General features: G+C 40.1%; 1 protein-coding gene across 1 annotated transcript; it reads right to left on the reverse strand.

Moving 5' to 3' along the window:
• Positions 1 to 6598: 6598 nt before the first annotated feature.
• Positions 6599 to 11243, reverse strand: tekt3 (tektin 3). The gene is made up of 7 exons (XM_062442952.1): positions 10674 to 11243; positions 9689 to 9772; positions 9510 to 9580; positions 9222 to 9365; positions 8739 to 8961; positions 7634 to 7788; positions 6599 to 6815 (listed from the first exon to the last, which is right to left on the reverse strand). The coding sequence occupies exons 1-7, from the start codon at positions 11241 to 11243 to the stop codon at positions 6599 to 6601; spliced, it is 1464 nt and encodes a 487-aa protein (XP_062298936.1).
• Between the last annotated feature and the right edge of the window lie 13447 nt (positions 11244 to 24690).

Consider the following 24690-nt stretch of genomic DNA (forward strand, 5'->3'; position numbering starts at 1 on the left):
CGTCGTTAAGACTGCATGACTTATCTCCAAGTTTGCGCGGCAGACAGTGAGCGTGCCTTCGGCCGGGGGGCATGAAGCTGGAGAGTAGACGTGATTGAATTACAGTAACTCCATCCACATACCAAGAGAGTAGAGAGTGTTAAAATAGATGTGGCTATCATGAGTGGTGTTTCTTTTTTTCTGTTAAAATAATTTATAAAATCTATAAAAGCTTTTGAGAGATCGAAAAACAGTACTCCCAGTAAAATGTCCTCAATGCAATTTTGTTGATTTTAAAACAATGTGACAAGCTGCCTCCTTTTACTTGATTGCATTATTTGCAATATCACTGATCTTGGCTTGAATCACTTTCCATTAGCTGTAAACTGTGTTGAATAAGTGGCTTATACTTACAGTAGTTATTTTTCAGCTTGACTTAGAGACAGCGGATCCAGCTGATGCTCCTTACAGGTCAGGGGGAAGGCCTATGTGCGTCACAGATCTACCACTGGGGAATGGGCCTTTCTGCCTTCTGTGTCAGGTTGTGGCAGCTGTCAGTCTAAGGTGGGTCAGTCCTTATGTCCCCTCATCAGCATGTGAAGTGTTGTTGTCTGTCGGTCCACTGAGTTGCAGTTGTTTAATAGCTCCCCTCCTACTGCAGCCCTCTCAGAGTCGGACTGCCCCTTTCTCAACTCACATTGGTCTACCTAACTGTTTACAGACCTGGCTAGTCTAATTCAAACAATGCTAGCACATACAAGTATTGCATGCACAGACGCAAGAGTTTGTAAGTACAAGATGAGTGCACATGATAACTACAATAATAGCAGCAGCAAATACTTGCAATATTAAGCGTGCAAATTGTACATGAGTGGTTATGAGTAAAAGCCACACAGACAATGTGAGTAGACACGGAGACAGACGGGCTTAAAGAGAGATCAGAGGTAAATACAGTCTGTTTGTTTGTGTGCAGATACGTTTTAAACTACTCACAACCCTTGTCTTGTCATCACATTTTAATCACAGTAGACAAAACAAAGAGGGTTGTACAGGGAGGCCTGTCCTCCTAAAATACACTAAATACACAACAGATTGCCTGCCATATGAGTACAAATAGCTTAGTCTTAGGGGCAAATTCAACTGAAAGCTCAGATTAACAAGATAACAGTGACAAGGTGAAAGGTTTAATTTCCAAACCAAATCAAGATAGCTACAGTATGTCATTGATACAGTATATTATCAAAGAAATGTTAAATTTATGCTCATAAATTAGCAACGTAATTCTAACTCTTAAAACTCATTATGGATGTGTGCATATAGAAACGCTGTTAAGAGAACCCTAGCATTCAAACATTGCTTTGTAGAATATAAAAAGCTTAGTCATCAAACATTCACATTGAAATCGTCATGATCACTCACACACATTATTCTGAGTCATTGGATCTGTTAACGTGGGAAGATGTGGAGTATAAGCATGAAAGTGAGCAGGAAAAGCTGAAAATTGATTAAAGTGTTTTTTTTCCTGCACTTTGCCTGTTCCCTTGGTACCCGATATATATATAAATAAAAAATACAAAAATGTGATGAATGTTGCTTTAAGTCAGACTACAGTTGCATTGCTCACAGTCATCATCATCCCACTGTGATTCAGCAGGAAAAACTGCAGTGCTGTATCTTGACCTCTGTGTCTTTCTGTTATCCACCCACTCCCTCTGGTTGGGGCCTTTATCTAGAAAAGAATAAGACTCGCAGATCATAGCTATGGATTGTTCCAGAATTCCTCTCAATCACAAAAATGACCCTAAAGACTCCCATCTCTTCTCTGGCACTGCGTGTACCAGTCGTTGTGGTTGACCTCTGAACTTTGGTTGGCAGTTGGGCTTTTCTGGCTTATCATGGCTCCCTGGTTGGAGACAGTTATGTGCAGAATGCTGGGGGAAGATAATGTTGATTGAATAAAAGTGTAGGGAGGTAAAGATTTCTCATGTGAGCAAGGATCAGCAGACAGTCACACACAACTATAAAGCCACTGTAAATGTGGTTGGCAGTTGGGATGGGAAACCACGCAGAATATTATGCGGCTTATCTGTCTGTCTCCAGCTTCCTCTCTCTATCTTGTAACAGTTACTAGGCTGATTACTCAACGGATACTTACTTACTTTCTTTTCTTATTTCATTCTTGCAAACAGTTTTAAACAAACTTTACAGCCTAACGACAACGCGGTCAAACAGCCTCTGGAGAAAACTCTGAATTTTGGCACTGATCCAAAAGCCACAGGAAGAGCTGGTTCCCATGAATGTTTAGCATTCAGTCCAAATTGAGCATTCGGGCAGTTTGAGTCGATAAAAAGGAGGATGATAAAAGAAATGAAATGAAACATGGTCCCTATCATAGAGCTCAAACTAGGTATGCTAGTAAAAGCCATAACATGACAAAATTTTTAGGTAATTTGGATATTGTCCAATCAATTTTTACCCATAAAAAGTTTCCACTAATTTGTTATTTATATAACATTATCTCCCATGTCATTCACATATATTATATTATTTATGTTGTCAATCCATGTTCCTGGCAAAATAGATAAACTACATTTGTACATTCCACTGCCATTTACATGACAGCAACATTATAATTGGATATTTTCCATGGTTCATGTAACATTCATTTTGACTTTGTACACACATACGCATAGGATTAGATGTAGTTCATGTTCTACTGTTTTACGTCAGCTGGCTGGACTGTTGAGTGCCTTCATATTATATTTGATTATCCGCTTTGAAGATGATTCAATTTAATATGATTTCGTTACTGTGGTAAATGTTTAAATGTATAAGACAAAGGTCCAAATTAAGCTGTCGTAATGGAAATACTGGATACATTAATTGTGCAAAGTGTGGGGTTTCAAATTGTATCCTGTTGAAAAATAGAGGCATTACATATTATGACATATTATGAAAATGGCTGTTATTTAATTGTTCAATTCTAATTTGAGCACAGAATAACATTAAGTGTGAGAGCTAAAGCTGCATCATTTTTTATACTAACATTAAACCAAATATCTACATTTAATGCAATATAGTTCTCTTGTATCAGTAGTGATGAACTCACACAAAGTATCATCACATTCTGCAGCTCTGCACAACAATTTAGCCTCTTTAAGCTCATTTTTTTGTTTTTAAAAGACATAAATGTTATGTTACTTTATGGCTGAATCTAACCACACTCATCAACTCTGTTTCTGGCATCAACAGGAAGCCCTTTTCAGATAAACCCACTGCACCATACCATACACTACTTTACAGAAAGTCATTTGTAGCTACTAGCTGGTGAATAAAGAGCACATCTAGCTGCTGAAGATCCAAACATTAATCTCAGGAATTGGTATAGACCAAAACAGAGCTAAAGTGCCCCATGAGTATTGGAATTACATTAGTTGGCCAGAAATACGACTCCAAGTGGAAGATAATGTTGCTCTCTATCCGCTTAATGTGCAAGTAGGAGATCTCTTGCTAACAAGTTGGCAAAACAACTTTATAGCTTGATGATATGTCAGGGCTGTGTGTGATTCTCTCCTAGTTTGGCCTCTAGTGGCCAAAATGGATTAAAATGGGTTGGCTAAGGACTAGGAAAAATTAAAAGTAAGAATCAAGTGTCCGTAAGGGGGTAATTAGTGGTAATATATTGTCAAACGTGCACTTTGTGTTTCCATGACGTTCACCACTTTCTTCTTCAGTGATGTACACTCAGTCCAGGTCTGTAATTACAGTACAGAAATTTCAGTGACTGACACCGGTCTCAAGTGATCTGAGATCAGCTCTTTAGTATGGTATGATGGTATGTAAAATACATAAAATAACACGGGGCACAGGGCATCTATAACAAGAGTGAGTGTTAAAAATAAACTGCCAATATGTTTGGACTGCAAGAAGAATTCCAGAGTACATTCCCCATAAGCGGGGGTGGCACAGGAGGTCAAATAGAAAGGCCTATTTGTGTACTATCCAAGAAGAGAACCATAACCTCAAACGAAGCATGAGAGACATAGATAGAAACATCCCGCTTAACTGAACTGACTTTTCATGGGTACCTCCATTAGGTATTTCTGAGCCATAGAAATGGGAGAGAGTTGGAAGGGGGAAGCAAAAGGGGACAGATGAAGGGGAGAAAACCCTAAACTCTTTGCTATCTGTCAGTATGTTTCATTATGTGGCGATGAGAGCAGGGAGTCGTTTGATGTAAGCTAGACAACAGGGGGCCTTTCTTTGCAGTACTGGGGCTCAGGAATGTGCCTGGGCACAGGAGTAGACTACGAAGGCCCACACACACATTAACACACACATACATGTAGGAAACCATGGTAGGGGCCTCCTGCCTTTGATTTGCTCCTGAGGGTTGTAGTCAAACACAAGGATGTTTGCACAGCAGAGAGAACTTCTCAGCTCACTATGACTTACAATACACTTGTAAAACATTACACCCAAATCAAAGTGCGAGTAAGACACATATTCATTGTGCGGTTTATCTTTATGGTCACTCCTTCCCTCCTGTCAGGAAACTATATAGTGAAACTACTCTCTATTTACAGTACAGAGATGTTTTTCTTTTACTTTAACATTGCGGTCACTAAAAGGATTTAAGAGGAGTCAGTTTTAAACCTTAAATCTTAGATTCCATATTTTATTATTATGCCAGCACAGCTAGCATCTGAGTCCAACTTCTCTTTAGGTTGTCAGCAGGCACTCGCTCAAACTGTGACATATTTTGGTTTTAAGGCATATCTTTTCCTATTGGAGCTATAACACAATAGTCAGGTGCCCAAATGAACATTGACACAAATTTGTATTGCTCCCTGTTCATTCTGACCAGTAAGAGACCCTTACCAATAGATGCTACTAAATCGAACACAGTAGTACATTAAAAGTTTATTTGAAGCTAATATGAGGCTTCAGCCATCAAAGTTAGTCGAATCAAGTTATTACCTTTTTTGGTGCCAAATTCCCCTTTCCTTTCTATAACAATTCATCCATTGTAGCTGAACAAGATAACACTGTCCATCACTAACTTTGGAAGATATCCACTTTGTTTGACTAACTCAGATGGCTGTCCGCTCATATTACCATCAGATAAACCTTTAAATACATTTAAAAGCAAGGACTGTGGATTTTGCCCCTTATCACTTACACTGTTAGTGCATTTGTAAGGGATCTTCTAATAGTCAGTATGAACAGGAGGAATTATTACTGCAAGCAAAACCTGTTTAAATGCTCATATGGGCACCTGACTGTTTAGAAGAATTAAAGAGTTGTCATGATGTAACAAAAGTGCAGTTTGAGTTTTCAAATCACATTGTTGATGTCATCACTCCTTAGATCTGATAGTGAAGATCAATTTAGCGATTGGATATGTGGTAACTACTGTGGAGAAAAAGACCATGTTAAACTCTAACAGTACTGGTGATTCATGCAAAGTTTACATTCCTCAGTAGAGCCAAAGGTTAGGCAGGAAGTGCATGCAGTAGTGGAGGGTTGGGTCAAGAGGTGTGATAGTGTCCATAGTGTACTCAGGCTATGAACGGTGTTGACTGAATAAACAGAATGAAATGAAATTGATACTCCACATACATCTTTATATGTGTGGGTCCAAGCCAGGGTTAATTCTTTCAATGCCATCTCTCCCTCCACTTGAGGCCATCAGTAAGCAGAGGGATGTAATAAAGAGGCTCAGAAGTGAGTGTGGGTGATCAAGGCCTATTGAATAGGTGTGGGGCTTTATACGTAACTTAAAAGTTATTTGCCCAGCTCCTCCTTGGGGTGAGGTAATGAGTAATGGGCCACACCAGTCATTAAAGAGGTTGGTTATAAAGACATAAAAGTCCTTCACAATCCATATTTCTGTATGCACAGAACTTGACCTGAGTGGAGGGTGTTTTCTTGAATTCCCACTGTCAAATCAGTTTCTTACATGTCACCACTCCTCTGAGGTGACATTCAGGTCAGTTTAAGCTGACAGATATGAGTGAGTCTTCAGAGAGGCGTGTATTTGTTTTCCTATCTTGCTGTGCTGCATGTGTTAATCCAGGCTTGTTTGTTTGGAGATTACTGTCACATGTGCTACCAGGACCACTGTTTGTGCTCCACTGAACTGTAGCCTGTCACCAATACAGTGCAAAGAAAAACACAGAACCATGGCTTGGAGGGATAGTCACACCGCATCATATACTACTGCACATGGTGTTAAAAGCAAGGGTTACAACAGCTTACATTCCAGAAATAGACTGAAAATGTGCTGTATGTCATTTTTGTGCACGCTGTCACAGAGCAGATACATGATCGTTCATTCATAATCAAATACAATAACTATTCATACTCAGGAGGTTGGTTCTTCAATATCACTACATTATATAATTTATTTTTATATTTTATTATCATATATTGCAAGTATGTTACCGGAACACTACTCAAAACTATGAAGACCACTCTTTACAATCACATTTTGACATCAGTGCCTTTAACATTAATTCATTTTGTATACATTCAAATCACCCACACCACCCTCTAAATCACTTCAAAACCATTAAAACTTTTAATTCTGTCTATTACAAGTCTTTTTTGACTTGATTTAGGTGTAGCCCACCAGACGGGGCATACTGGGAAAGCTCTTGCGCATGCTCATGCACTTCTCCTGGTCCAGGAACAGTGAGTTGGCCTTGATGGATAGGTCATGCTCCAGGGTCACTTTGGTCTTGACAAGAGTCTGCAGAGTGTTCTCCGCCTCCATCAGCCTCTCCCGAAGCTTATGAATGGTGTCCTCGATCTCTCTCACCTCACCCACAAGTCTTAACAAGGAAGGACAAAGAGAAGCATAAGAAATGAACAACAAGGAAACATGTAGTTGGATGACATTAGGAGCTGCAGTCTATAAAAACATTACCTTCTGTAATATTATTATAGTCTTTGTTATGCTGGAGACAGAGATAGGCTAAAATGTTATTATTTGTAGAATTATGTGATTGTGATTAAAACATCTTTTTAATTATTCTGATGGCATTAAATAATTTGTAGGGGAAAATAATCCCTCTGAAAATCAGTGCAATCAATGTAGGTTAATGAGAAAGTGCATTGCTGCTTGCTTGTGTGTCATTCTTAACATTACCAGTAGTTGTTACAGTTAGCCAGCTTAATGATTATGTAATTGTACTCTATGGCTAATTAATGGTTTATTTGTCATTGTAGTATAATGTTTCTTATGAAGTTTTGTTTAACAAGCTACTTAATGTAAAACAGATTATTTCACTTTATGAAATCCTGGTTTTGTCTCTCATAACTACAAGTCTAATTATGTAGCTAATCATTCTAGCTAGCTAGCCAGACAGTTTATTTCAAATTGACCATGCTCAAAACAAATGAACAAATATAGAAATGTATTTAGATACATATTATATACATTAAAATGGATACTTCTCATCCCAAACTATACAGTGATAGAACTTTTTTCATAGAACTTGAATATTTTCATCTTCAACTTTCAACAATCTTGAACTTGAAATTTTAGGGAAATGTCTGTAGAAACCATCTATTTACATCCCATGTGGGAAATGACACTTACAAATATGTAAACTTCCCACTGGAAAAGCAATGTTAGTTTTGTAGCTACCTGTGGTGTGGGTTGTCCCTGCAGAGCTCTATGTTGGGTCTGCGAGTTCTCTCCTCCAGCCTGGTTTGGGCCACTTTCAGAGGAGATTCTTTGTCTCTCAGGGCTTTCTTCAGAGACTCAATCAGCATCTCAGTCTGAAAAATCTCTTGCAGAGTCTGGGTGAGGAGACAAGAAGGACACAGTGTGAAATGACTGAAAATCAAGTAATTGTTCAATCATGGCTTTAACAGTGTGAGTGTCTCATTCTTGGAAATAGCTGGTCAGCTCGTGGCTATTAAGGTAAAAGAGGAGTGATTGACAAGAGAAGGAAAAAGACGTGACAGTCTGAAGTGAAGAGGAAAAGAACAAGTCAAATAAAAAACCCTGAAAACTGCAAGCTTCAAATCAGTTGAACACAGAGCTCCACAAGCCTGCTCTGTCCAAACTCATTTGATGTAATTTAATTCCAGCGATTCACTACTCTTTGCAAACGACAGTGACTGAGGTTTATTAAGTACTGTGTGCCCTGTATCACAGCTGCTGTCAGTGTGTAAGCGCATCCAACTGCTGATATGGATTCAGAGTGTAACCCCTGGCAATTAACCAGAGAACAATGGGATCCAGTGTAGAATATTGCACAAGCAATGAAAGCAGAATCTATTACCATTCCTCTCTTTTGACATAAATGTTTTGCAGTAAATATGAACACAATTCACTGCAGGCCATCTAGTAGACAACAAAGATTTATTTTGTCTTATCTGACATTCGTGCGATGTACACAATTTTTGCAGATGGTGCCTAATATATCACCTAAACTCACCAAAGGTTTTTGGTGTGTGTAGAAAAGAAAAGGGAATGGTACAAACACATGATCTCTTCCTAATAAATTTAAATTTAGTTACCCACTGATGTGAGACAGTAAATGGATTCTGTCTTTTTCTTTATAAGTAGAGCCATGTGATCGCCTTCTTCAACCTACTTCTTTTTTTTTACTTGTAGTTTTTACATAAAACATAATCAGATCAGGACAGAGCTGTGGTAAATAAACAAAAAGTAGAAAACTAAAATTTAAATTAGATTCAAGAAATTATGATCTTGTCACATAAAATTTAAATATAATGGTAACCTTTGCCAAGTGGGTTTGCAGACTGTTCTTAGTGTCAGCAGTTTCTGATATGCGGTTGGTGAAGGCGACATTGACATTGTTAAACTGGTTCCACATCTCATTGGACGTGGCGTTCAGCAGGATTTCTATCTCGTCCCTGAGCTTGTGGGAGGCGGCTCGTTCGCTCTGGGAGTGCAGGATGTTGTCGTCTGTGAACTTGGACCACGAGTCTGGCAGAGAGAGTCTGACAGAAAGAAAAGAAAGACACATTGTTGGAGGATGATACTCCCACTGTCTTTGAACATGCTGTATATGGAGAAGACTTGGGTAGAACATTTTCAGATACTTTTTATGATATGATTTTTTCACTTTTCTGTGATTGATTGATGACAATTTATCTGGACACCATCCTCTCTTCCAAGCTGGTTTAAAAAATGTGAGGAATATGTGATATAACAAGATAATATTAAACATTTTTTATTTGATCACTGAAGCTATACTCACGAAGGGTCTAATCTATCAATCCCTCTACAGTAGCCGATACCATCTGACGTGTTCCTCAGACGATGACACCTGTCATCTATCCTCTGAGCTGTCATTTTGTCACTCATGTCTCTCTCTAATTCATGCTGGGTTGCCCGGTTTGACCTAAAGAACCACAAAAAACAACAGAAACGAAAAACTTAAAAATATTTCACAATAAATGTCAACCTTCATTCTGTACTTTTGGAAATAATCATGATATACAATGCTGCATTTAGTAATAGTTCATTTATCATTTTCCACACTCACGCCAGTTGAGCGATGGCCCTGTCCAGATGTCGCCTCATCCTTTCCTGACATGATTTTATGACTTCCACTTCCTTGTTGAGCCACAGGTAAATACAAGAGATGCAACCTGCTTATTTCATTTATTAGGTTGTTACCAGATATCACAAATGCATACACTTTGACACATGCTTTGATATTACCTTTATGAGATCTCTCTCTACATCGTCATGTACCAGATCGATGGACATCCGCTTCTCTCTGTGGTACAAACACTCTTGAGACACCTATTGACAAAGTGATCATGACTACACGAAGTTGAGAAGGTTGTATAAAAAGCATAATTAAAAGTCACTTGATATATAGTATTTTACTTTGTTTTGACATTCTTATAGCTGAGGAATTATGTTCATATTGGACACTTCCATGACTCACGATTTACATGCAGTATTAATATTATAATATTATCAATATTATGCATGTGCCTATTATGTGACGATAGGGAAAATAAAGATGTGGAGGTCGGGTTGGTGGATTGGCATGTAGCAGGAGATCAGACACCTTGGCTGCCAAATGCAGACATATAAATCAAGATTTTTGAAAACTTTGATATTGAACAAAATCAAGGTTATTATTGAAGGGAATTGGTAATTTTGAACAATATTGAGTCCAATATCTACAATTTGTTTGGTGATAGGTTTGTATATATAATACAATGGTTCACCTGCATTCTCCAGTTTCAGTTACCTGTAGAAAACACCAATGAAGCCTCCTGCCACATGATCTAGAAAGGTGTCTATGTCATTAGATCTCCAGCCAGATCAAGTTGACTCACACAAATGACCAATGAAGTTGTAAGAGCTCACTGAGGTGACCTCATTTGACCCAATAAGAGAACTGCAGCATTTTAAAGTGTTGTGAAGGACCAGAGAGAGTGACTGTTGCTACAACTAAAGCGGCCACCCAAGTCAAAACTGTTTTACCACAGATACTGTGACACATCCTGAGATACTGTGATATGCATGAAGTATGCATAAAGCGAGTGCACTAATGATTTCAAGATAAATCTCCTTGTAGAAATGTAAATATTTTCTGAGAAATTTCCAGTGAAATAACTCTGATAGTACTTACCAGAGGACAAATTCAAGATAACACACACTCACTGAAGTATATTCCTTCCATCCTCACCTGAAGGGGCCCCTCAGTCTCTGCCAAGGCTCTCTCTAGCCTCCTCTTCACCTCAGTGAGGGCTGCTATCTCTGTCACCATGTTGTCAATCTCATGGCTTAGCTCAGACCTCCAGAAGACGATGTCATTGAGCCGCTCACCAATGTTCTTGCTGGTACTCTCCTGGGTTCGTCTGGTCAGCTGCTCTCTATCCTGCATTAGCCGAATGGTGTCTCTTCTCAGTCTCTCTGCACTTTTCCGGGATGACTCAGACTCCCTGTAGTTGCTTTGGTTGGACTTGTACCAGTCATCGGGAGTGTAACGGGTAGTCAGTGTGCTCCTGTTGGATGGGTTATACATGGTCTTGGCTCGAACCAGATCTAAATTCTCTCGTTGAATGGAAGACGGGGTTGGGATAGAACTGCTGCTCTTGTAGTAACTGTTGGTCCTCCACTGGTTGGCACTGGGATTCATCGCCAAGATAGGCTGGGTGTTGCGATAGCTGGATGCCATGGTGGAGATGGCAGGGAGGAAGTGACTGGTTTTTGGCCGAGCATATGTGGCTGTCAGAGTGGATCCAATCAGCTCCATAGTTAACTCCTCTTAGGGTGGATTTCTGAATCAAGTGCATAAAATAACTTTTCATGAGATAGTTTTCCCTACTTTTAAAAGAGATTACTTATACAGATCCAATAATTTGAAGACATTCAGATGAATCAAATTTAGCAGACTCATGATAGGTTATATAAGTGTATTTTCTAGAAATTATGAACATGTGTTATGTAGCTCATTAGAGTTAACAGAAACACAAAGTCACAAAAAAGTATCAAAGCATAAAAAGAAAGGCTTACCCAGATCAACGGAGGTTTTCCTGGATATTCAACCGGCGTCTCGATGCAGGCAGAGGCTACCTCTCTGCTGTGCTTACCTGAAATGAGCTCAAGAACACACTAAAGGTAAACTGACATGCATAATAGATAGACAAGTTTGCAAGTCATTCATTCAGCCAGCCAATGGTAGTGCACACTCTACAGGAGCTGGCCTGTCCAAGATTTCTGTTGACACAAAGGCAGTTGCCATGGGTTACTGCAGCACACTGCATGGGATTTTCAGATTAATGGAGAGCAGGTGTTTTTACTTTGTTTTACTTGGATTGCAGAATGTCACAACAATGCAGATTGACCATTTTGGTTTTGTAATTTGTCTTTTTCTTTCTGTTTGGCTGGAGATATTCTTGGCTCACAGCAACTCCAAATAAGCTCACTCTGCGTTTTACCTCAAAATGATACATCTAGGGACACATTTATATAAACACTACAGACTTGATGCTGCATCTGCAGCCTTTCTTGGCAATAACTTAATAATAATATTGATAATGCACTTTGGAAAAACAGAATTACTAAGTACAGTACATACATAAAATATGGTAAGTAATTAAAGTCACTTATCAAAGCAAGTATTTCAGAGACGATAAAAAATGAACAGACAAAAAGTGAATGAAACAAATTTAAAAAATTACAAGTGTTTTTTGAGAAGTGATTTAAAATGTGTTAGTGATTCTGCACAGTCACCTTTAGCTTTTAGTCATGACTTTGAAACAGATAACAGGGGTGCCTGATAATCTCATGAAGTATGTTTGGTCATAACAGGAGAGTAACTGAGATATATAAAGAGGTGCCAAACCCAGACAGGACCTTACATTTGATTAAAGTATTTGAAATCAATTCTAAAAGACACTAAAAGATAGACTTCAAGAGTAAAGCTTTTATACTTCTGATGACAAAGTAATAAGGATTCATCTTCCATCATTACAAAATAACCCTGTTAATACAAATGCTAGACAGATCTTCTATTGTTTTATTTCTTATTAGATGGTGAGCAATCTGAGCTTTGTCCTCGAAGCAGAGCAGTTCAGTTGGTCTCTAGGCAGCATCAGATAGCTTGCCCTCACCCTGAGAACCTAGCTGTCTGTATAGATTACAGTCACCTGTTTAATGATTCATGCCACAGGAAGAGTCCACACAAACCCCTGTAGCACAGAATAATAATCTGTGTTGTGTTACCTACCATTGCAAATGAGGATCATTTACACTAATCTGTTCTGAAGGGGTAGGGCTGGATAGATGATAGTCTGTTTTCCACTACACAGGCAAGAAGAGCTGTAGCCAAGAGTAACTCAGCGGGCCTATCTTTACTACAGAATTTTGACCTGATCAAAATATACACATATGATTGTTTTGGGTTTTGTCATTTAATCTACAAGGTAAAATTGGTTGGTGCTTACATGTCTGTGAAGTGTAGTATGAGCAGCTTTCAGTGTTTAATGTTAATGATGTAGGTCTTTCCTTGCAGATGCAGCAGCAGTGTATTAGTTTGATTAGTCAAGCTATTACCTTCAAAGGCATTATAAAATGGAAGAGTGTACTGTTTTATAGTGGGTAATCAAAGCACAGAAGCTCAAGTTTATTGCAGTATATCCAGTGGTGGGTGATATGCATGTGCAACATGGTATATTAAAAGGAATCAAAGCCAAACCCATGGTGTTTTTTTGCTTAAGAACCAGGTTGGTCTCTGGCTGGAAGTGTTGATGTAGTTGCTGTGAACCTGAAGCTTTCGGTCAAAAGATTTCAAGACAATAACAACAGTAAGCAGTTGGCGGAAAGTTAAATTGTTATCGTGCTGTTCAACGTGAGGATTTATTCTCTATGAGTGGGAAACCAGCGACTTCCAGTCGCACTTTGAACAAACTAACAGCGCTCTGGTCCACGCGAGCACGCACCCAGTAACGAGTTACTTGACATAGTAACCTCAATGAAGCAGCATTTCAGGCGTGTGGGAACTTCGCCCAGTAGAGGGAGACTGGGGCACTATCATCGAGCGATGCCTGGTAAGGGATCTCGCTGGTGAGAGTCTGGTGGCTGGGCCTTGAATCATGGGGCTTGGTTGGGGACAGCCCGAAGAAACGACATGGAGTCGCCACCCTGTGGGCCCAACACCTGCAGGGACAAAGACTAAGGTCGAGTGTGTTGCCAATCGAGCAGCAGGCAGGGTAGTAACTGTAATAATATTACCAAAATCCTATTAGTAGAGCACTGCTTGTTTTGTTACTGCTAAAAGTATATTACTGTAGCTGTCAGTAATGATGGCTATGTGATTGGCTTGTAGGTTTATATTTCTTGCCCTGAAACCTTCCCTGTGTCCAGTATTTTAAAGGGCATAGCTTGGTGGTGTCTTCAAAGAGGCCGCGCTCTGCTCACTATTTTGTGGCTCGTGGTCAGGCTACTATTGTTATAAACATGGAGGTTTAGATTTAGAATGGAATGACATGTCATTGCTCCACCCCTGTGGCCTCAGCATCACTTAACATGGCTAGGTTGAAGAAGGCCACCCCAAATACCTCTGCCGCCCTGACCTCAGCCGCTATAAATATGCCCCAGAAAAGCATGAAAATCCAGGCCTCGTACGAAATTCCTCCCCTGGATAGAGCTGTGACAACCTCTAGAAAAGTGCTTCCTAGTCCATCTCCCCGCTGGTTTCAGAACGTGAGGGAAATCTTAGAGGAGCCTATATATACTCCTGCCTTGTGGCACATGAGAGTATGTTGTGAATTACTGCATAGTAGAAATGTCTGACAGAGCAAGCGTGCTGTCCACTCCACTAAGAGCACAGTAACACTGAATTGAGAGCTGGCATGTGCATAAAAGGAAAAGGAAAGTATTATAATTTCTATAATTTATGTCATGTGGTTTGGCCAGAAGTGTTTGCCCCCTTGCTGGATGTTTCTCATTTTTGGCTAAGATGAGACATGTGGTGAACGTTCACATTTGGACAAAAGAGAAAAAATCCAGTCAGTGATATCAGGTGACAAGACACAGAGCTTGGATATCAATGATCATGAAGTGGGAAATGACTTTTGGCTCAGACATGTACACATTTTAATACTTTTATTTATGTCCACATCGTTGCGACCTTCCTCACAATGTAAATACTGGAAGACACATACACTGTCTGACATTTGAATATGTGATGTCTTCAAAACCACAAATCAGTTTGAATCACCTCTCCAAATATGGAGACACAATACTGCAGACACAAAGTACCATATCGCCAGTGCTTTTAAGGCTCACAGTAGAATACTTTTTTATGCATGCTTAACACCTGCAAACCCCTCAGTACCAATCTACAGACATAATAATGGCTGCCAAATATAAACACAAGCTGTCTGCACTTCTAACTAAGCAGCCAGACAGCATCAACTATAGACTGATGCTTTGCAACCTTAGTGAGGAACTCGCGGTCAAAAATACATTCCACCTCCAAAACAAACACTCAACAGTGTTAGCTGTAACATGATGAAGAAGATGTTAAGGCCTTCATTAACTATGTCAACAACTTTGCAATTTTTTTGCTGTATAACCAAACACACACCCACTCCCTAAGGCTTTGACACGGCCTTCAATTTTCCCCATTGACCTTAAGCTTATCAGGTAAGAATAGAGGGGAGGAGGAGGTCAGAAGTGTTTTCAGTACATTTCCACCTCATGAAAACAAGTCCTTGTCTGTTGCCTCTGTTTTAACTTCCAACCCCCACCGCTTTCCATGTCAGCCTGGCAAGTTTCCCGCACTGTCACACCACATCTTCCCCTTTTTTAAAACCTTTTTTATCAGTAGTCCAAACCATGCTTGCATGCTCTTCTGACTGCACTTTAATGGGCAACATGGACCTGCAGCTTTCTGTCTCTGTCTGTCACGGTATGCAGGCGACTGTAATGGCATCAGTTTCATCTCATGAATTGTGCATGAGTAGCCTTTGAGAATGGTGGCCACACCTGGAGAGGAACACAGGAGAGGAAATCAAGCATTAAATCTGATGACAGTATTAAAGATCCCCCACTGAGCTAATGGCATGTCCAGATGGGGAAAAATCACAGGAACCTCCAGAGCTCAGGTCATCAGCAATCGTTTGAGAGCAAGCCAGTATGCAGCCTGGCTCTTTTCTCCTCTCGCCATGATACACCTCTATTTGTCTTTTACCTGTCCTGATTTAATGCTGCAGTGGTCTCCAGAGGTCTATAAAAATGAGTCATAGATACTTTCATTCATAAATCTGCAGTGCAGAACTTTCACATGTACATAAATGTCTGTTACATTCAAGACCTTGGCAAACAAGTTCAAACAATGCTGATTAAACCTATCAAAACTAGTTATTTCACAGGCATTATGGGAAGCTCAAAACAATTTATCCACCATTTTAAAGCCGCCACAGTAGTGATTGAGTAAGCTACAGTGGAGCCTATGACATAAACACGTGTCAACCATGTTTTTGTAATTGCGCTCACTGCCAGGAGGGGAAGACAACAGTCAATATTGCAGGTTTAAAAATGGCTATATAACTTCCTTAAAACCTCTGGGCAATGCAGTTTTTAACAAACATCACTCAAACAGAAGGACATAGAGTGAGGACTATTCTCAACCATGGATCTGGTGTGCTAAGTGTTAACAGGAACAAAAAATGTGTATAGTGTCTACTCAAAATAAAGTACAGTGACCATGTTAGTCATAATGAAGGAACCTGTCACTCAGTGTAAAGGTGTGGCTCATTTATGTGTTTTTAATAGTCTTTGAGTTTTTGACAACAATGCAGCTCTCTGGCACAGAGGAATAAACTTTATCAGAGTCCGGCTACACAGGCAACCCATGAAAGGCCTGTTGATAAGATTTGTTAAGAAAAATATACTATATCACTAGACATATCCTTTTAGAAGAACCACATTCTTTCATACGTGTATACTGTATATTAGTGTCCATTTGTTTGTAAAATGTTGCATAGCAATAACAAACCCATCAACATGCTTGCATGCCTTGTGCATGTTTATGTGGGGTTGCATGGTAACAACTGTGTTTGCAGTTTGATGTCTGAAAGTATAGTGGAAAGCCTTCTGAGGCATTGCGTACTCTGTGGGCTCTATTATATTATCTACACAAAGGAGGCAAATGGACACTGTATTATTATCAGGCAGAGGAAGCAGAGAACAGGCAGTCAGTCAGACGGCAGATGATCTGTGTGTATAGCTCTGTTTATCTTTGTTCAGGTCTCAAGTGACCGTAAACCAGTATTGGAGATGCCATTCTCATGATCATGCACACAAACTAACACCATATCTTAGATTATTGAAAACAATGATTTAGCTTTCCTTTCCTTGACCTCTCCTCGTTTAAAATCTCACATGCTACTGTTCAGTGTAACAGATGGTGGGCTGTTAGTGGTTGAGACACATCATTGAATGATGTGTTGCTTCTTGAACCTGCTTCGTTTCCAAAGTCCACACATAATTATAAGTGCTCTCTTCTTGTGACATCACACCAAACCCTTTCCATTTATGAAGTCAGCTAAGCGTAAATGGGAAACATAGATACTAAGTTGCTTTTGGTTGTTACTGTTTTAAAGATTAAGTAGTAGTAGGCCAAGCTGTACCTCTGCATTGGTTTCTGTTTGTTTTATTTGGGTTTTTTAGGGCTGTTGGCAGTCAGATAGTGGTGCAGGGGAGGGCAACACATGTCTGACAGCACAGGCGAGGGGTCGATGGACTCTGGCCACCCCCCACTCTGTAATCAAGGCTCCCAGTCGCGAACTTCCAGAGTGGGACGAGGGGGCATGAATGCAGGGCTTTGTCCAGTCCATGGTCATCACATTCCACTGGAGCCACTATGTGGCGCGCAGCAAAGCGGAGGAGAGGGCAGGCCAGGGCAGGCCAGGACAGGGCAGGCCTGGAGAGAAAACCCTGACCAGACTCTCTTAACGGCAACGCTGTCATCAAAGATGCACGTGGTTCTTTGCCACTTGTTTATTGGACATTTTTTCATATAATTTTCAGCTGATGGTGAACTGTACACATGATGAAGTTTTCCGAATATTCTCACTGTTCTAAGAATTTCAGAAGTCAAAATGTCTCTTTGCTTGAAACCCTTTGTGTCTTCATTTTCAACAGATCAGAAACTCCACCAATGTCTAGCACAAGAACTTCTCTTTACCATGATGAAGTGCTTCCTGTTTTATTCTTTGACTGGGTCCCCGCCAATGTCGGAGGGTATGAGTCATTGGCTTCGGCAGAGTGTTGCTACAGACACAGAGAAAGCCCTGCAATAAAAAGCCAAATCTTTTTTTTTTCATTAACACCTTCATTGGTGTGCTAGTTCTCTGGATTTTTCTGGGTTGTCTCTCAATAATCGTGTAAAATCAACACACAGTTGTCTTATTAGGCTTTAAAACTTCTGGAAATTTGGCTTGAAATAATAAAACTGGAATTATGATATCAAAGTTGAATGTCTCATTAAGCATCAACACAAATTTTAACTATTAGAAAACCTAGTTCAAGTTGCTGTGTAGACTGTGTTGGCATGGCATGTCATGTTTTCATTGACACCCACACCAGCTAACTACAGTAGCTAAAGACTGGATTTCCATAGGACAGAGTCACACTTCTAACTGAGCCTCATCTCCTACAACTAAACTAACTACATTTATTATGTGTACCATTATCACTAAAGGAGACATCGGAATAGCTAAAAGTAAGACACACAAAGTAAGAGAGAGCAGAAGAGCAAGAGGTAGACAGGAAAGCCATTGCTAGCAACTAAGCAAAAACACTAAGCTAAAGTAACTGAAAAGCATGTAAACAACTGTGTGATTAGCGAGAAAGTCACTAAAAGAAGTAAAGCGCCTGAGTGGAACTAGTGGAACTTTAAATGTACATTGGGTAATTAGCCACAGTCATGAAGAATATAGCGAAATTAAGTGGGTGTGAGAGGCAAAAACGCTACCAATAACACAAAACCTCTGGCAACACAGTTACAGCAGCGCATCAGTACCTCACATTATTTATGATTGATTCACAGAATTAGTTGCATCATTTTTGGAATAAATGTCCAAGTATAACCACAACCAATTCAAACACAATGTCAGGACAAATACTGCAATGAAAATATTTAGGATCGACACTAATTTCTAATTTTAACTTTTAATTGTTTACTATTATGTACATAAGACTCTAAAGTACATAGATATAAGGCTATTGTAGCTTTGGGTTTCCAGTTGCTTTAAAGCAGCTTAAGTATCTATAAATTGAGTTAACAATGTGCTTCGAGGTTGTGACCAGCTTGGTGCTTGTAATTCTAGCTATTTCTGGCCAAACGCTTATAAAGGGGAGAGAGGTCTAATGTTTCCGTGCTGACTCAGGAGTTGAATTATTCACCCTGGGCGTGCGTATTATTCTCACACACAGACCTCCACCCCAAATTAGGAAAAATGCAGCTTGTGCTTGTCATCTAGGCAAGACAGAAAGGGAGCATGAATGATAGAAAGCTCGCACAGGCTTGCACAGTGAGTCATTATCATGCAAGCATTGGTCAGAGGAATATCTTGAGGCTTAATCATGAGGAAAGGACCCCCGCATTCCTCATGGTGGTGACACTTGGGAGTGAGGGTGTGAAATGAGACATGTTCAACGTGTGGCCAGCTGAGGTGCAAATTGTATAGCTAGTGCATCACAGTCAAAAAGACAAATAAAGGCAGGAAGGAAACAAAAGAGTTAGGGTCTGTGTATTATTTCCTCTACTTTCCCTTTATTTTTCCTCTGCTATTTCTCATGCACCGACTCCCCCTTTCCGTATTTCTCCGCCATCATTCTCGTTAATCACTTGTTAAATGTTCCGTTTACTACAGTTCTTTCTGTATCCTTTTTATAGCCAGTCGTAGTCTATGTCCTCTCGCAGAAAGAGGTGTCTGTCAGTATTAATGAGAGACTGTGCACAGCTGGACCTTGGCTGCATGAGAACAAGGGTTGGAACTGGGAACAGGGCTGTTGGGTCCAGATGGACTCTGTGACTGGCCATTTCTGCCACATGATTAACAGCCTTCCAAACACACTGTTGTCTCCAAAAAGAAAGTTTTGCCACAATTAAAACTGAGGGGAGAACAGCTTTCTGTTCTTTTTTGGCAAGAATTTCCCACTGAAGTCTTTATCTGAAAGTCTGGAGTCTGGTTGCATAAATGTAATGTTTTGTTTTCTTAATTACAATATTCAACACTGACTCTTGGAATCATTGTGTGGGAAGTTTGAGAGCTGAAGCAGGTGCTTATGGCCAATTTTGTTTGTTTTATTTTTATGGTTTTGGTGACACTGTTTGGTGATACCCTGTGCATGTTTGCCAACTAGTTGCAGTTACTATGAGAAATTGAAAAAAAGCAAAATGCATTGTTGTCTACGTGCTTTTTTAAACTACATTCCCAAAGGCTCATTGAACAGACACAGTTAACCATAATGTACACTCCGACAGGGAAAAGATGCTGCACAGGCAAAGTTTGACTTGATCTTGCAAGCACGTGTAGTGTGTAGTGACACAAGGTTTGCATGATACATACATACGTTTGACACACACAGCTGCTGCTACAGCATTTCCTTGTCATACATTCTCTTTGCATATTGCCAAAGGTCAGAATGCATTCAAGTAAGCTATCAGATGGATTCAAAGGCATGTTATGTTAGGCCTTCACAGGGACACACCCTGCTGCAATGCAACCCTGCTACCATTCAGCAACTTCCAATTAGACTTTGGAGATGCATAGTGAACATTTACATTTTTCTACTTTGCTCTTTTGCAATAGCAGTATTATTCACAACATGTGCTGAAAAATGAACTTTACCCTCAAAATGACCTCTTGTAACAAGTGTAAGAATGGCTTTCAGTTTGTGTTCTTCAGTTTGAATGCATTATAATGCCATTGTCCATTGTAGTTGCTCTTTTCCTATGCAAATATACAGTCAATGCTTGACCACAAAACACTTTTTTGCATAACACATAACTGAATGCTCCCCGATTTGTGCACACACTGTCTAAATTCTTCTCTAACTCATCACACTAGCCAAACAAAAGGCCAAGGAAGATTCAGATTTACCGCTATAAGGCGGAGGAAGGCATTGAAAACCATGGCTTTTTTGTTCAGTCATTTTCCAACCCCTGTGCCCTTTCTCTCCCTCTGAAATGCCAATGGCATCTGGTTGACAGCTCCTCACAAGCTTTCAAATTGTTCTCCTTTTCCCAAATTTCGTCTGAGGCAGAATGGGGCTATTGTCAAAGAGTTTAGCAGACTTGATTGAAATTCATTTATCTTTCCTGGCAGCTTAACAGTCTCATAGATGAAGTGGGGACTCTTTGTTTTGTTAGACAAAATCGTGTGTAGGATGTATTTATGAGAATCAGACAGTGGTTCATTGGTATGGCATTCATTCAGTAGAGGTACCAAGATATCATAAGCTTGCAACAATTATGGCCACATGGTTCCCAATTTAGGCACCACACAGAGAGTTGAGCTGTAAAATTGTCTCAGTGGAATTCCAAGTGGCAACCTCTTCAGCGATTGCTCTCCACAGTTCCCCAGCCCGAAGTATTCTCTAGGCCCTCATTGCAATCAAATCTGACTGTGATTATAATGATGTTTTAGTAAGTGGGCATGCACTATGGTGCCATGTCAGGTGTGTGGGCCATGTGAGGGGCGCCTTGAGCCGTGACTTAGCCCTTGCATGGCTCTGGTGGATCTGCAGCAGCTATACACCCTCATCATGTGTGTGGACAGGACAGGCTGCAGCAGCTGGGAATGCACATTGACCTCAGTGGGAGGAGCCAAGGTCAGCAAAAGTTAGGTCAAAAGAAAGTTAAAACCTGTTGCACTGTGTCCAGAAATCTGCCCAGAAGTAAATTGGACATTATCCTGTCCCTAAAGCCAAATATGACATATTCCAAATAAGTCCTTTTTTTCTGTTGAACCCTGTAGCTGAACACATACTATTCAACCTATTTCAAATGTGGCCACACTATTTTTGCCGCAGCCCTACTTGTTTTGTCTTGAGTTCTTCATTTTTGCCAAATTTTCTTTTAGTGCAATTTCATAATTTTTTAAAGGGTTTTAAAGTCAAACCTTGCACCAGAGCTGAATTGTCCAAACATATTTAGTACTATAGTAAACACTTGCCACTATTTTCTTTTGTCTCTGATCCTCAAGTACAAGTGCTGCCAACTCTCCTGCTCTGAATCTGTGTGTAACACAAGCTGCTGTGGTGAACTCTCAGTTGTTTAACACAGATTTTTTTCCATGCAGCTTTTGGGGCGACCACCCAAGGCTTCTGACCACATTGAATGTTGCTCCCAACCAGAGCGGGAAGTGGAGGAAGACCTTCAATGTGTTACTGCCTCATTCCTTCTATCTCTCTCCTCTCGTTTACCCAGCACGGTCATCACATGCCCATACAGTTGATCCTGGCTGCTGAGGACAGCAGGGCACAGCTGCACTCAGGACTGGATTTCAACTACCTCAAATTGGTAAACCTCTTTACACTCTCCCCTGGACAGCTGCAGACCACCAACCAAAGGCCCATATAGGTGTCTGGGTAGACCTATTATGGTGAAGAAATATAAACATAAAGGGATGCTTCCAACTCCATGGATACATCTTTCTGCTAAAATTGATTTGTGGCCACTGAAGCATCAAGATGAACATTCATTTATTATTTCCTCGACAGGAACACAGACATACATATTCAACTGTTTGCTATATTCAATTGCAAACAAATATCACACAGCTTTTTCTAATATATAGCGATACATTGCCCATGCTTTTTTTTAAATGTATGGCACTGTTGGTATGTCAGTCAGTCCACCATCTTCATCCAAACTGAAATATCTCAAAAACTACCAAATGGATTTCCATTAAATTTTGTACAGATATTCATGGTCCTCAGAAGATTAATCCGACTTACTTTGGTGATCCCCCAAGTTTTTCTATCATGCCACCAGCAAGTCAAAGCATTCACGTAAGCTGTGAAATATCTCAACATCTACTAAATGGATTGGTACAAAATTTTGCACAAATATTCATGATCCCTAGAAGATAAATCTTACTCATTTTGGTTGTCCCCTAACTTTTCCTTTAGTGCCACCATGTGCTTTTGGATAAATGTGTCAACAGATATTGACAAATGTTAATATGAACATGATAAACGTTACAATTTGAGCATTTAGCTATGTGTAGCCTTAGAGAGCTGTCTACATGATTGTAGACAGATTTTAATAGTGTACTTTTCAAATGTTATATTTTGTTTGTGGCTTGGGGATTATTACAGACACACATACATAGACAAACTCATTAATTCGTCTATAGACTGCTCACAACCAGACAGTGTAGCAAACTCATCTGAGAGCTCAGAAGTCCTAATGTGAACCACATCTGTGCACAAAAACTGAATCATAATCACAATGGCTACACAGGATATAAATCAAATTGTCTTCTCTTGTCCTTAGAAGGTCTGCAGATGGAGAACTGTTGCATAAGTGTTTGCCTGTATGAGGGAGGTGCTGCTGCACTGTTTATTAAGTACAGTTTATTAGCCATGTCTTGCCTCTTTCTTGGCAAATGTTGCGAAGTGGGCACAGAGGAGCCGGGATAGCAGCCCGGTGCCCTCTGTCTGCTAAGGCAAACAAAGAGTTGCTATGTGTCACATACACAGTAAAACTAGTTCACCAGTCTGAACCCCCACTATGCTTCCAGTCTGCCAGCACTGAGAAGACAAAAATGATGAGTCCATCGACACTCTCCCACCTTGCAAATTGATATCATACCACCATCCCACTGTGGTTGCTGTTGTTACTAGATGCAAATGTGAATGCATATGACTGCATAATCATGTCAATGTGTGCCCTTGGTCACCACAGTTCAATGAAGCAGCTATGACATGATATTTATAATATAATTCTTCCTCCCCTCTGTGCTCTGTCTGCAGATGGGAACACTTTGGAAGTTGACCGTCATGAGCTTTAAGAGTGGAGAGAGGCTCTAAGAGCTTTTTGGGGAAAATGCTCTCAGGAGGAACTGTAGTTGATGGAGGGATGTGGAAGGCATCCATCTGGCTGAAGAGGGGGTGATAAATTGGAAGAGTGAGAATGAATATGAGAAATGTGGAGAAGTCAGAAAACAGGAACTGTGCGATGGATCCTACCAATGAAGGGAAGCAAATTGTCTACATAAGAGAGTGCCACATTTTAGATGAACAGGTCGAGTCACCGCTAGTGCATTGTATCCTGTCAAAAATATAAAAGGTACTCCCTGTCGCCCCCTGTAGTTCATATGTGTGTCTGAGAGTTGAACACTGCTCTCTTTGTCTGGTTCCCCCCTGCAGCTTTTTGTCTATTTCAGACACATGGGTAATGTAGGCAGGCCATCTCTGAGGTTTCATGCAAAGATACTGGCTCATACCTGAAGAATTAAAAAAGAGCACAAAGAGAATTGAGAAAGGTGGGGAAAGAAGGCACACAGGAAGGGAGATGTCAAAATATATAAAGACAAACAAAGAAGTTAGATTGGGAGCTAACTGAGCTTGAGTTACCTGGTCTATCATTAGAGCGGTAATGAGGAGCAGACAGGGCAGCAGCTCGCCCCTGATGGGGAACACTGCTTTTCTACAAAGACCAACATTGTTTTAGTTCTGAGTTGGAAGACAGATGATGGCAAGAAACTTTGATGTATGCAATCAAAATGTCTCTGATCCCTAATTAGATTGAGGTGATTTTATGTATTTAAGAAATCCACATGAACATAAGCTCCCACCCTGCTCCTGATGTTGATTCAGATCAAGGGCAACTGTTCTTGTTACCCAGATTATTGCTGCTGTTAAGAGTGCTTTATGTTGTTTAAGTTTAGCTAAAACAGAGGACAACTGAGCATGATTTATCCGATGAACTCTGTCAGAGATTTTGGTTACAGCAATACATTATGAATAAAAATGCACCACTGTGAAAGTTCACCACAAGCAAAATAAAAAAAATGAAGTGAAAGTTTGCTTCTTAAAATCTAATTTCCTGATTCTAAACCCAGGTCAGACAAATTTCTCAACTGTGCACTGTACATACAACAGAAGAAAGGAAATCACCAGACATCCTGGGGTTCACTGTACTGTACTGTACTGTACTGTACTGTACTGTACTGTAC

Source organism: Scomber scombrus, chromosome 21 (genome assembly GCF_963691925.1).
Source record: "Scomber scombrus chromosome 21, fScoSco1.1, whole genome shotgun sequence".
In the NCBI taxonomy this organism is placed as follows: Eukaryota; Metazoa; Chordata; class Actinopteri; order Scombriformes; family Scombridae; genus Scomber; species Scomber scombrus.